This window comes from Hemitrygon akajei, chromosome 26 (assembly GCF_048418815.1).
Source record: "Hemitrygon akajei chromosome 26, sHemAka1.3, whole genome shotgun sequence".
NCBI classification, from domain to species: Eukaryota; Metazoa; Chordata; class Chondrichthyes; order Myliobatiformes; family Dasyatidae; genus Hemitrygon; species Hemitrygon akajei.
In genome coordinates, this window is record NC_133149.1 from 40,828,997 (window position 1) to 40,843,258 (window position 14,262).

Sequence of the window (14,262 nt, forward strand, 5' to 3'; positions counted from 1 at the left end):
AAGGACGCAATGCAATGAAGGGCGGCGATCTAATAGTGTGTGGATTTGTTCAAAAAGCTCGTTGGACGCTGTGGATGATTTCACTGAATCGCCACGTAGCCGGTTGTTGGCGCCGCCGTAATGATCTGCGTACTTCTAGTTGCTGGACATGGGACATTGCTGGAGAGCGAGATCAAGGTGAATAACTCGCTTTATGAACATTGCACTGGTTTTTGAAATTCACTAAAAAAAACCCATCTCGAGGTTTCCGGAGTAACCCCTCTACTTGTGCTGAGCACTTTAGCTCGTTTTTGAGGGCTGTGTTGGAGATAATCGCACGCTGGGCTGGAGCATTTGCTCTTGTCGCTCGTCCTGGTCTACGCTTCCTCGGCCTTTTGTGTGGCATATTTATTAACCTGCCATGTTTAGGGTTGAGAAGCCACTTGCCACGTACAGACTTCACCGAGAACATCGACATTTAGGGATTCTGGGATATTTTTTCTAAAAAGAAACCCCCTGTAAAATAAATGCATAACGTTGCTGCGAACGCAGGAAGGTATTACATGGCTGCGCTAATATCATGTGTAGGATTTGTGGCCAAGTCCAAAGTAACAGGGATCTGAGTTTCCACACCTAGAGATTTCTCAACAGAATCGCTGCAAAGTAAACAAAACAGTAAATGGTGAAACTTATTCCCTTTGCCCGCACAAAGGTTCTGTGTTGTCGGGTGAAGGTTTAATAGCATCCAGTTTACGGTACAGTTTAGTAGCTTATGTCTTTGGAAAGGCAGACTGCTTTTGTCCAGCACCTTCCAGGAGCTCAGGGCGTCCGGAAATATTTTGTTGTCAAATGGTACGATTGAAATGTAGACCGTGTGTAGATTAGTCTTTACCAGTGTCCCTATCTGGTCCATTAATGATGTACAAGACTGTTCTAACTTCCGTCTGTGACCAGTAAAAGACCTATAGGACAAAAGAAAAAATCTAGGTAGAAAATTATTTTGACTGGAACTCATTGCAATTAAGGTTCAACTTTTTTGTCCACCTGCACTGCACTTTCATTATAAATTGCATTCTCTTGTTTTTTCCCCTATTTATATATATATATATATATATATATATACACACACACACATACATATGTATGGAATAATCTGTTTGGATGGCCTGCAACAAAAAAAACAACTTTTCTCTGTATCCTGGTACTTGTGACAATACTAAATAAATTACCAATTGCCAATTCAAAGGGAACTGAATAGTGGCCTTGGAGGAGGGTGCAATGATTTGAGGGCTATAGGGAAAGAGTTGAGGATGGAGCAAAAGGTGAGTGTACAATCCCCCAAAAGAGTCATTGTCTATGCCTTGCTTGTGTCTTTAACTCAGATGCTGACTTCAGCCCTGAGGCCTTACTATTTATGATTTCCTTCCTATTTCTCTGCATCTCCATAAGGTAAGATCCATGACTCGGCTTCTGGCACCATTTTCTCTTTTGGAACCATATATTTTTGTAAAATTGGTTCAAATGGGGAAAAAATGTTATAATTACCACATTATTGGAGACATAGAGATACTTCAAGTGCTGGGAAACCAGAATAACATGCACAAAATGCTGGTGGATCTCAGCAGGACAGGCAACTTCTATAGAGACGAATAAACAGTTGATGTATCAGGCCAAGATACTTCAGGCTGCCAGTCCTAATAAAAGGTCTCAGCCCAAAATATTGACGATATATTTCCCTCCATAGATGCTGCCTGACCTGTTGAGTTGTCCAGCATTTTGTGTGTGTGTGTTCTGTATAACTAGATTGCTATTCCCTATATAACTGATGTTGAAATAGTTGTGTAGGAAACCTATGTAAATAATCTTTGGTCTAATTGCTAAAATACTCACTGGACAGATAACAAGTGTTAACACCCTGGGAAAGGTTTCACTCCTAACGTAATGGTCTTTTTGTAGAAGCAGTGTTTGGGTTATGGTTAGAGATAACGGGTGCTTTGGAATGTGAGCTGTCCAATCAGGGGAGTGGTTTCTTTGTGTTATGTCCTGGACGCTGGTGTGAGCTGGGGTGCTTTGTTCAGTGGGGGATGAAGAGAGAAGTATTAAGTCAATTTTTTTAAGTATAAAGCATAGTAGTGTTAAATATGGAAATGCTAGAAATACTTGTTACTTTTGCACAAATGGTCCAAAAACTGAAAATTGTCCTAAGATTTCGAATCTGCCCATGTGATGTGATTCACTCTCTCAAGTATTCCTCATTCTCATATAGCAGACTGCCGGGAATCGTTTCACATTACTGCACTGGTTGTAGAACTAAAGTGGCAAGTGAGATTTTTGTTGAGCTCTAAGGATATTAAGATAATAAACTGTACCCACTTTAAGGTCATCCCTGAAATAGTTATATTTAGAAATGTCAGATCCAATATACCATACCATTTAATCCTCAAAATCATTTTGTAACCTCTCAAATTTAGCAGTGTTCAATCCCCCTTGTTCAATCTCTTCCCACCTATGTTCGTGACACATCTCATGCTTCAAATTTTTTCAATGATTTTAAGTTCCCTGGCCCCCACCACCTTATTTTCACCATGGACGTCCAGTCCCTATATACCTCCATCCCCCACCCGGACGGTCTCAAAGCTCTTCGCTTCTTTTTGGATTCCAGACCTAACCAATTCCCCTCTACCACCACTCTCCTCCATCTAGCGGAATTAGTTCTTACTCTCAATAATTTCTCCTTTGGCTCCTCCCATTTCCTCCAAACCAAGGGTGTAGCCATGGGCACGCATATGGGTCCCAGTTATGCCTGCCTTTTTGTTGGCTTTGTGGAACAGTCCATGTTCCAAGTCTATACGGGTATCCGTCCCCCTCTTTTCCTTCGCTACATCGACGACTGCATTGGCGCTGTCTCCTGCACGCATGCTGAGCTCGTTGACTTCATTAACTTTGCCTCCAACTTTCAACCTGCCCTCAAATTTACCTGGTCCATTTCCAACACCTCCCTCCCCTTTCTTGATCTTTTTGTCTCCATCTCTGGAGACGGCTTATCTATTGATATCTACTATAAGCCTACAGACTCTCACAGCTACCTGGACTATTCCTCTTCCCACCCTGTCTCTTGCAAAAATGCTATCCCCTTCTCACAATTCCTCCGTCTCCGCCGTATCTGCTCTCAGGATGAGGCTTTTCATTCCAGGACGAAGGAGATGTCTTTTTTAAACAAAGGGGCTTCCCTTCTTCCACCATCAACTTGCTCTCAAATGCATCTCTCCCATTTCCCGCACATCTGCCCTCACCCCATCCGCCCGCCACCCCACTCGGGATAGGGTTCCCCTTGTCCTCACCTACCACCCCACCAGCCTCCAGGTCCAACATATAATTCTCCGTAACTTCCGCCACCTCCAACGGGATCCCACTACCAAGCACATCTTTCCGTCCCCTCCTCTTTCTGCTTTCCGCAGGGATCGCTCCCTACGCAATTCTCTTGTCCACTCGTCCCCCCCCATCCCTTCCCACCGATCTCCCTCCTGGCACTTATCCTTGTAAATGGAACAAGTGCTACACCTGCCCTTACACTTCCTCCCTCACCACCATTCAGGGCCTCAGACAGTCCTTCCAGGTGAGGTGACACTTCACCTGTGAGTCAGCTGGTGTGGTATACTGCGTCTGGTGCTCCCGGTGTGGCCTTTTATATATTGGTGAGACCCGACGCAGACTGGGAGACCGTTTCGCTGAACACCTACGCTCTGTCCGCCAGAGAAAGCAGGATCTCCCAGTGGCCACTAATTTTAATTCCACGTCCCATTCTCATTCTGATATGTCTATCCATGGCCTGCTCTACTGTCAAAATGAATCCAAACTCAGGTTGGAGGAACAACGCCTTATATACTGGCTGGGTAGCCTCCAACCTGATAGCATGAACATCGCCAATCACCTTTCCAGCTCTTAGCTTCATCCCACCCCTTCCGGTCTTCTCCTATCATTTTGCATTTTCCCCTCCCCCCACTACTTTCAAATCTCTTACTATCTTTCCTTACAGTTAGTCCTGACGAAGGGTCTCGGCCTGAAACGTCGACAGCACTTCTCCCTATAGACGCTGCCTGGCCTGCTGTGTTCCACCAGCATTTTGTGTGTGTTGTTTGAATTTCCAGCATCTGCAGATTTCCTCGTGTTTGAAATTTAGCAGTGCTTGTATTGCCTTCAATTATTCTGTTAGTCTCTAATATTACAAAACCTGTACTTCATCTTTAATGCGTAACAATTAAATACATCAGTACAATGCATCATTCCTTTTGAAAGTACTTTAACTATTTGCTGCCATGCATCCAAAACTTGTTACAGATTTGTGGAATGATTGGAAAAACTCTCCTTTATAGGCTCAAACACTCCATGCTTCTGTTGTGATTGCTGGCAAACTGCAGGTTTTCTAATTCTGATGTAACTGCAAGAGGATAAAAGCGGCTTGGAAACACAGACACACGTTTTTGGTTATGTTATTGTGAAAGTTACAATGTTGCAGCTACTCTTGTAACAGTTTTCCCCTCCTGTGAATGGTAGCAGAGAGACCTGATCTGCCAGGACTCATCATGAAGAATAATGCCAACTGATTGAGTTTATAGAGATCAGAAAGAATTTGGTGAAGAAGTTTAAAATCAGAATCAAATTTATTATTATAGACTTGGCTAACATGAGTCCTGATGAAGGGTCTTGGCCTGAAATGGCAACTATTTATTTCTCTCCAAAAATGTTGCCTGACCTGTTGAGATCCTCCAGCATTTTTTTGTGTGTTACTTGGTATTTCCAGCAACTGCTGAATCTTTTGTGTTTATGACATGAAATTTGTTTTGTGACAGCAGTGCAGTACAAGGACACAAAATTACTATAAATCACAAAAATAAATAATGCACAAAAATGGAATAACCTGAAATAAGTCTTGGATTCATAGACTGTTCAGAAATCAGCTGGTGGAGGGTAGAAATTGTTTTGGAATTGTAGAATGTGGGTCTTCAAGGTCCTGTACTTCCTCCCAGATTGTAGTAATGAGAAGAGGGCATGCTCTGGATAATAGTGAATATGGGAGTGAACAAGAAGGAGCAATGATCTGCTGAATGAAAGTAGAATCTGCTGGAATAGAACAAGAAAGAACTTTGAGTAAGACAAGTGATGCAATTATTGACTAGGAAAATTCCCTTGAATTTGTAGACTGATTTATGAAATTTCATTTGGTTGTTCATCTGCAGTAAAAATATTAGTTTGTACTAGGTGGGGGCCAGCTAGTGGCATAGTGGCATCAGCGCTGGATTTCGGAGCGAAGGCTGCCGAGTTGGAATCCAGCCGGCGCCCTTGCACGCTTTCCATCCGCGCTGAGTTGAGCGTCCAGCTAGCAACTCGGCCTCGTAAAAATAAGAAAGCCTGCTAAAAAAACGCCATCACGATGACTCCACTCAGAGTTAAGGGCTTTCTTCTTTTTCTAGGTAGAAGTCCTTCTAGGTAGGACTGGGAACAAATCAGAGACATATTGGTGTATCTGATGCTACATGCCTGTAATGCTCCTCCAAGAGTTTCTCATTGCACATGTGCCTACATGTTCTTGTGCATATGATAATAAACTTAACTTTGACTGTGAGCTACAAATGGTTTGGTCCCAAAAGCAAGTGGGAAGTGCTGGACATCTTCTGGGGTGTGGGGAGAAAATAACTAGCATTTCCATTGTGCCTTTTATACCCTCGGCATTCCAAAGTACTTTATATCCATGTACCATGCTCTACGGTCTCTAAAATAGTATGGGAAATGTAACAATCAATTTGTATCCAGCGAGCTTCCTCAAAGAACCATGAGCTGCTGACTGGATAATCTGATATCTTTAGTGTTGTTAATTGAAAGATAAATATTGACAAGATTAAATAGAATAATTATTATGTTCTTCAAACTACATCATTAAACAGGTTATCTAATCGTTGATCATGTTTGTTATTTGTAGCAGAGACATTTCAAACTGTACTTGGTTGGATCTAAGGTGCTTCAGGATTGAAAAGTGCTATATAAACTCAAGATTTTTCATTAAATATGGAAGTCTCATTCCCTGAATTTATTTTATTTTTATTTAGTGTTAAATCATGGAACAGTCCTTTCCGGGCCATTGAGCCGCTCCACCCAGCAACCCTAACCCGACTACAGGACAATTTACAATGACCAGTCACTAATCTTTGGACTGTAGATGGAAACTGGAGTACCTGGAGGAAACCCACGTGGTTCAAGGGGAGAATGTTCAAACTGTTTGCAGATGGTGCCATAATTGAACTCTGAACTCTGGAAAGGTCCAAGCTATGATAACATTGTGCTATCTGCTACCTACCATGGTGCTCTTGTTCTTGGACAACCAGAGGACCTCGGGGTTAAGGGTGACTTATTGTCGTGGGTCTGCCTTAGAAGAAGATGGTGCATAGGGAACGAGAACTGTCATGAAGCCAGAGCTTGCCAGCTCCAGAGACCATTGTTCAGGCTTGACCTTGGATGCTGTGTGTGTGGAGTTTGCAAATTCTTGTTGTGACAACATTTTTTTCCAGGTGTTCTGGTTTCCTCCCATGTCTCAAAGACATGCCAGTTGATCGGTTAAGTGAGTGAGTGAGGCCTCCGTCGGTCAGGGTCGAATGTGGATGCTGCATCCCAGCTGTCTATGTGGTACACAAGCCAAAGCAGTACAATATGGAGAGCAAGCTATTGCCCATGTAGCAAGCTCCCCCTCTCCATGCATCTGATGAACCCAAAGGAACGGCAGAGGCCGATACAGTTTGGTATCAGCAGTGTCGCAGGAGATGCCAGTCAGCATTGAACTCAATGTAAGACTGCCTTAAGGACTCCAGCTCCGGATTTTCCCCTCGGGGTTTACTCCCAAAGCCTTCCCTTTGAGTGGGTATAGCTGCAAGACAGTGGGGGTTTGAGATCACAGTTTTTCCTTCTAGATGAGCTGCCCACCATAGCTGACAAGCCCCATCTGCTTGAAACAACTGTTTTTAAGGTGTCAGCAACTCACCTTTGCCCCTTCCCTTGTCAGTAGAAACAGTTCTGCTGTGCTTAGTAGTTAAGCCACACGTGAAGGCCAGGAGCTGGACATGGTTGTCAGAGGCTATTTGAGATGCACGTCATTGGGAGCATTTAATAGGTAGTGGGAGCTTGTCCCCATTACTATCCCTGGCTATAACAACCTTATGGAGCCATAGGTAAATTGCCCCTACTGTGTAGGTGAGCAGTTGAATCTGGCAGGAGATTCGAAAATGTAGAAGAAATACAAAAAAGGATTAATGTAGGATAAGTGTGTGAGTAGTTCATGGTTGGTGTGGACTCGGTGGCCTGAAGGTGCTTTTCTATGCTGTACCCTTCTATGACTATGATATATAAACTCATTCACAGATGGGACAGACAGTGACTGATAGGAGGTTTGTGAGGTAGTCAGCTCCTTCCATTTATCCATGACCTGTATGTGTTCCTGAAGCATGGACTGGAGGCTGTCAAAATCAGCTGTTCTCCACTTTGAACAGTCATGGATCAGAGATTCCCTTTCAGTGGGACTTAGAGGACATACTCAAAGCCTTTCCTTGGTCAACCCAGTAATCTTTCCCAAGACAGAGTTTAGAATAGAATGTCTATGTCAGGAGTCCAGGATCAATATAAGTGATGTAGCTTATAGTGTAATTCTGGCTTCAGCGCTGAAGGCTTGGGAGCTGACATCGGCCAGCTTGTTCTTCCAGTGACTTTGGAGGACTTTTCAGAGATGGTATTAGTGGTATTTTTCCAGTGCCATGAGATGTCTGCTGTAGTTAGTCTAGGAGCATACAGGAGGACAGGAATTACTGCTGCCTGGGAGACCTTTCATCTTGTACAAGGTTTCAAGTCTTGTCTTTAAATACTTTTTAAACTCATTTGATCAAAAGCAGTACTGGCTTGTTGAGGGCTATGATGTTTCATCACTGATGTCTGCACTGAAAGGTGGCTCCCAAAATATCATAAATGGGCTATGTTTTTCAGTGTCTCACCATACTCTTTATTTTCTGAGGGTACTGTAAGTTCAGGTCCTGCATTGTAAAGAGTTAATCTTTGTGTGAGTTGAATGTCTTCACCACTGTGGTCTTTGACGTGCACGACGGGGGCCTGTGCACGTGTAGAGTATTTTAATGCTTGTTCTGTTCTGTCCTAATAAACAAAGTTTTGAAACAGATAAGGGGAATTTGCATCTTTCTGCCTAACTGGCTGGATTCACTACCCTTTTGGCCTAACAGGCTTGATGGTCAAATCCCCTGAGTCGGTGTGTGCAGAAGTCAGAGGCCTGATGCCTGCAAGTCTGTTGAAGATTCTGAGCCATCTTGACCTGCGGCTGGAGGCCTGTCTGTGTGTGAATGGGGGGGTAGGAGGAAAAGGGGCTGTTTTGCTGTTGTTGTTCAGCTGAACATTGTGGGCATGCCGTGCTGGCATCAGAATGTGTGGCGTCACTTGCAGGCTGCCCCCAGCACATCCTGTGTTGGTTGTTAATGCAAATGACATATTTCACTATACGTTTTGAAGCACGTGTGGTAAATAAGTCTGAATCTGCAGCACAGTGAGTTGGTGGAGGTCCCTTGTTTTGTGGATATTGGATCGATGGCCCATCCCCTCAGTTAGTTCAATGAAAGTGTTGACAATATCTTGGCCCTCCCCTTCTGATGATTGCAAATTTAAGTGTCACCTGTAAACTGCAGCTTGACCACATAAATTTGGGTAATCTGGGTTCTGAAAGTGTCATCACTGTAAGACTAACTACGGATGGTTTGTTAGAAGTAAGAAACAACATTGCAGCAAGAAAGATTGTCCTGCCAATTTTCTTAACGATGCAACCTTGTTTGATGCTGGTCTTCACCAAGAGTGGTTCCATTGCTGACTTACTGGTTAATATCTCTGCTTTCATACATACCAGGAACAGAGATCACATGCTATTTAGGCTGTTGTGACATTATTTGTATTTTCTATCCAGAATGAAGCAACCGGCCTATATTCCCATTTGGAGGGAATTCCAAAGGCTTTGTTACCTGGAGTTGGTGGGAAGAAGATCTTGGATTTCTGGTGGGAAGTTGTTAATATGTGAGTGGATTTTTGTTATTGTTCCTCTGCTTGGAAGAGCTACAGTTGTATTAACTTCAAATATGTTTCTGGTCAGAATGTGTTATTTGTCTAAGAATAAGCAAATCTAGGAGATGGTTTGAAAGCAGTGGATAGTGAGGAGGTGAGGCATGACCACTGGATGTGCACTGAGGAGATGAGGTAAGCTGTTCTCATTAAATCATTCAATTACCGATTCAACTGAGTCCTGAGGAAAGGTCTCATCCCAAAATGTCAACTCTTTACTCTTTTCCATAGTTGCTGCCTGGCTTGCTGAGTTGCTGCAGCATTTTGTGTGTATTGCTGATTGAATATGCTTGTGTAGGAACTGAGATCTGAAGAGTGTTTGACATCAGGGAAATTTGTAAGATTTTATTGAAGACGATGTGATGCGAGCCAGGGTTCATAGATTTAAAGTTTTAGGTGAAAATTACAAAGGAGGGAGGAAAGTACTGAGTGAAAATACTTAGCTTTCCATTGCCTGTTGAGGTGGTGAAAACTGAATCCATCAGTTTGTTAATAAGGGAAGGCACTTGACAAAAGAATAATTTCCTAAACTCTGAGATTAATTGAAGGCCACTACTGGAAGCCAGTGGTCAGGAAGGGCTCCCTTTGTGCCACAGTAATGCTAGGATTTGGGTTGTAGGAGTGTTTAATTGGCTCTCTTTCATCTTTGTTCAAGCTGAGTGGCTACCTCTCTTGCCTCTGACTCGAGTGTGGATTTTGACGGCCTGCCAGAGATTCGAGTGGAAAATTTGGGCAGGAACTCCAGTGCAAGACAGGAGAAATGCTGTGTTCTCAATGGCAATTTTCAGATGAGATGAGAGCAAAAAGAAACCCCATGATACTATTTTGGACAAGAATGCTCCCTGATGTCATGACCCGTGCATATGCTTCAAATTACATCATTAAATCATGTACCCTGTTGTTTAAATTGGATCTTGATCTGTAGAAGCTAGCAGCCACGTTTTCCACACTACAACACTTTTCAAAAAGTATATTAAGCACTTCTGATGTTTGAGGCTGTGAAAGTTTCTAAGACAGCGTTCTTTTTTCTATATAACTTCACCGTGGTTTTACTTTGCATATATACGTATTTCCTCTGTTCTGTTTGCAGGCGTAACCTCTTCAGTCAAGTCTACCTCGTCACAAATGCGGACAAGTGAGTGTGTTTGTTTGGTTGCTCAGATTATGGGTGAAGTAAAGTCAAATGCTGTCTGCTGTAAATGCAAAGGAAGGAAGCTTTGGAAAGTATCAGAGCCAGGTAGCATCTGCAGAGAGAGGAAAATGGAAGATGAATGGTTTCAGCTAAATTTCAGCAGGGAAAGAGTGAGGGTGGGGCTCAAAATGAATAAGATGTAAATGTCTAAGGCAGGACAAGTAAATGGCTGGGATCCATTTTGCATTTTTCAGAATATGTACTGGTTGAGCAAAAAAAAGTGAATTGCATGCTGGAATCTAGTCAGAGGGAAGCTGTAGGTTGTCAGACATGGGAGTGAGTTACCAGCTAGAAGTTTAACTGAGGGTATTGTACAGTATTTCATGGAATGTTGCAGAATCACCCTTTCCAGTCCATTTCTACGTGCCATTAAGAGAGTGTTGATTTGCCTGCTGGAAGCATTGCAGTCCCAGTGGTGAAGGAATTAAAAAAGCACTGAGGACAGGAATTTCCAACTTTTAACCCAGGGAGAGTGAGGGAATGTCAGTGAGAGAAGGTTGCATTCTCATGTCATTTTTCCCTCTTCAAGTCATGGATTTGTAATGTGTGACTGGAAAAAAATTCAGCCCTGTTACCACAGTGCATTGTGCAGATGTGTAATCATAGTTACTTACCACGGTTACTACCTTGTTCAGATCAGTGTCAAATTTCTTAACTGAATTCTTGAAGCTTCATCCACACAAGTGGGGCTATTCCATCACTTTTATGGTTTGTAGATGGTGACGGGGCAAGGGACAGAGACAGAGTTACTCACCAAGAGACAGCCAGCCTGATTTATCATGTAGGGAAAATAGACGTCAAATAAAAGACACAGAAACATCTTACAAGCTGGAATCCAATTAAGGCAGTGAGTAGATTTAACACAGAATAACTCAAGAATGGGTGAGTTTTTGGCAGATTAAATTAATGGGAAGGTTTGATATGGTACATTGTAATACAAAACTCTGCCATGGGTGGTCCCAAGCCCGGCTGTGAAAGGAGGAGGGTTGGGCCTGGGGCTAGCAGCCCCATCCTGTTTAAAAACCCAGAAGCTCCAAAGAGCTCACTCCTGGGAGAGAAAGGATCTGGCGAGCTTCTGTCGGCAGCCAGTAGGGCTGATGGGCTTAAGTAAGCTTAAGTATCGAATGAAGCTGAAATATATCCACTCCGCAACTTTGGATTTAATTTGCGCTTTTTCACTTTCAGATACAAGTACTATGAGCGATGGGCAACTGCCAATGACTTCCCAACAGAAAACATTATTAATGATGGTTCAACTACCAATGAAACACAGTTGGGTGCTGTGGCTGACTTTGAGCTGGTGGTCAGTAGCAAGAAGTTCAGTGATGATGTCATGGTGGTACGTCTTCCTTAGATGATGACACTTCGAGGCTGTGCATGCATGCTAGAAATATTCTAATATCACAAGATTTGTATTTCCAGATTGCTGGGGATATGCTGTGTGAAGATCTGAACTTTGATATCGCTGAGGTCCTCAAGTTCTTCAAGTTTAAGGTCAGGTGGGAACTTCAGTTCCTTGTTTTCACATGTTTAATTGGTCCAAAAAGTCCTGTTTACATAAGGAATCTTAGGGAAAAGTGTTGGAAGTTTAGTTTCATGTTCTTACAAACCATGAATTATGTACAAGCAAGTGTTTGGGATAGATTTGCCACGTGCTGCAGTGCTGTGGGCATCATGTACCGTATGAGAACTTAGCTTGCAGTCGCACTTCTGACTTGTGAGTTGTTTGAGTTACAAAAGAGCTCACAAGAATGAAACCCATACACTGGGGAGAACCTGTAGTTGCCTGAAAGGACTTCCCAAAAACAAAATTATTTGGGACCTGTCAGTATGTATTGCTCATTGCTAATTATCAGAATCCGGTTTAATATCGCCAGCATATGTCGTGAAGTGTGTTAACTTTATGGCAGCAGTACAATGCAATACATAGTCAATAAATGTAGAGAAAAAAAAACTGAGTTACATTAAGTGTACCTGTGTCTATTAAATAGTTAAAATAAGTAGTGCAAAATAACAAAAAATAAAAGTAGTGAGGTAGTGTTCATTGGTTCAATGTCCATTTAGGAATTGGATGGCAAAGGGAAAGAAGCTGTTCCTGAATCACTGTGTGTGTGCCTTCAGTCTTCTGTACCTCCTACAATGTGAAGAGGGCATGTCCTGGGTGGTGGGAATCCTCAATGATGGACGCTGCCTTCCAAAGGCACCGCTCCTTGAAGATGTCTTAGATACTACAGGGGCTGGTACCCATGATAGAGTAGACTAATTTTACAAGTTTCTGCTACTTGAGAACTTGAAATTGTCCTTGAGAAGGTATTGGAGAGCTGCCTTCAACCACTGCAGTATTTCTGGCAAAGGTACTCCCACAGTGCTGTAGAGGAGAGAGTTCCAGGATTTGGAGCCAGCAACAATGAAGGCAAATTGGAGGGGAATCAGAGGTGGTGGTGTTTCTGTTTATGTGCTTCCTTTGGGGGTTGAGGTTTCAAGTTTTGGTGTAACTCTGGTGAGTAACTGCATTGTATTTTGTAAATGATCTCCAGATTTGCATTCAGATTTATTTATCACGTGTACATCAAAACACAGTGAAATCCATCGATTGCATTAACAACCAGCACACCCGAGGATGTGCCTGGAGACAGCGCGCAAATGTCGCCACACGTTCCAGCGCCAACATAGTATGCACGCAATGTTCAGCACAGCAGCACAAGCAAATAGAGCAGCAAAATAAGCCCCTTTCCTGTCCTTCCCACCCAGTCAAACATTCAGAAAGGCCTCCAACCACAGGACAGGCCTGTTTACGGGTCTTCAGTCCTTATCCCCGGATGCCAGATTTGCAGATATTGGGCCTCCAGTTTCAGACTTCACCCCAGGACACCGATCATAGGTTTGACCTTCGGGGTTTAGAATGGTGAGCAGGGTATTAAACCAGTGAGCTGCTTTCTCACAGACAGCAAGGCCTTCAGCTTCTGAGTCAACCATTAAGCAGCCAATTTTGTATAATTGCTACCCTAACCCATTTTCTTCTCCCCCTGTTCCCATCAATTTGCCCCCCCCCCCCCATATTCTACTATTTACACTCTGGGGACAATTTATGGGGGGAAACCAGGAACGCTTGGAGAAAGCCCAGTTAGTTCTTGTGGTTGCGGGAGGATGCACCAAACAGTACAGGAGTTCAGACTTGAAACCCGCCTTTCTTGACAGCCGAGGGAGCTGCTCCACGAGATGCTGCCTCACCGCTCAAGTGACACCAGCTCAATTCTACTGCACTGCCCCTTAGTTCTGTATGATGCTGAGCAGTTTGAGAATTGTTAGATAAAGATTGTCATTGTTTGGCACATGTTCATTGAAGCAAGCAGTAAAATGTGTCATTTACACAGTCCAAATATGGGCTAGGGGCAGCACAAGTGTTTCCACACTTCTGACGCCAACGTTGCATGCCCCCAACTTACTAACCCTAACCCACATGTCGATGAAATGTGGGAAGAAAGTGGAGCATCTGGAGAAAACCCATATGGTCACGGGAAGAACGTACAAGCTCCTTACAGACAGCAACGGAATTGAATCCCAATGGTTGTAATAGTGTTACGTGAGCCACTACACTAGCGTGCCATTTGCAGCTGCACTTTTCAAGGAAAATGGAAACTATGGCATCGTACTGCTGATGTGCTTTGTAGATAATGGAAAGGGCTGTAGGGGTAGAATGAATTTGCAAGCAGTGTATCTAATCAGCTTGACTTGCCAATGGTGACTACTATGCTTCTGTGTTGGCTGACAGAAAGGTGAGCTGGCCATTTACTACGAGATGGAAGAAGGCGAGAAGACTGAATCCAGGGGGATAGTTGAGGTGTGCCCCCATACACACAGGTACTGTAGGTCACTGATTGGAAAGGGCGAGTTATTTACTGTGAATCAAATAATCATCAAAATGTGCAGAATCAAAG

General features: G+C 43.3%; 1 protein-coding gene across 2 annotated transcripts in view; it reads left to right on the top strand.

Moving 5' to 3' along the window:
• Positions 1-14,262, top strand: part of gkup (glucuronokinase with putative uridyl pyrophosphorylase) — a 79,184-nt gene continuing 64,922 nt past the window's right edge. For both annotated transcript variants that reach the window (XM_073030010.1, XM_073030011.1), the window contains exons 1-6: positions 1-177; positions 8,981-9,087; positions 10,223-10,267; positions 11,510-11,663; positions 11,747-11,818; positions 14,097-14,185. In XM_073030010.1, coding sequence (XP_072886111.1) covers positions 121-177; positions 8,981-9,087; positions 10,223-10,267; positions 11,510-11,663; positions 11,747-11,818; positions 14,097-14,185 — 524 coding nt within the window. In that variant the 5' untranslated portion in view covers positions 1-120. The remainder of the gene's footprint in view (positions 178-8,980; positions 9,088-10,222; positions 10,268-11,509; positions 11,664-11,746; positions 11,819-14,096; positions 14,186-14,262) is intronic.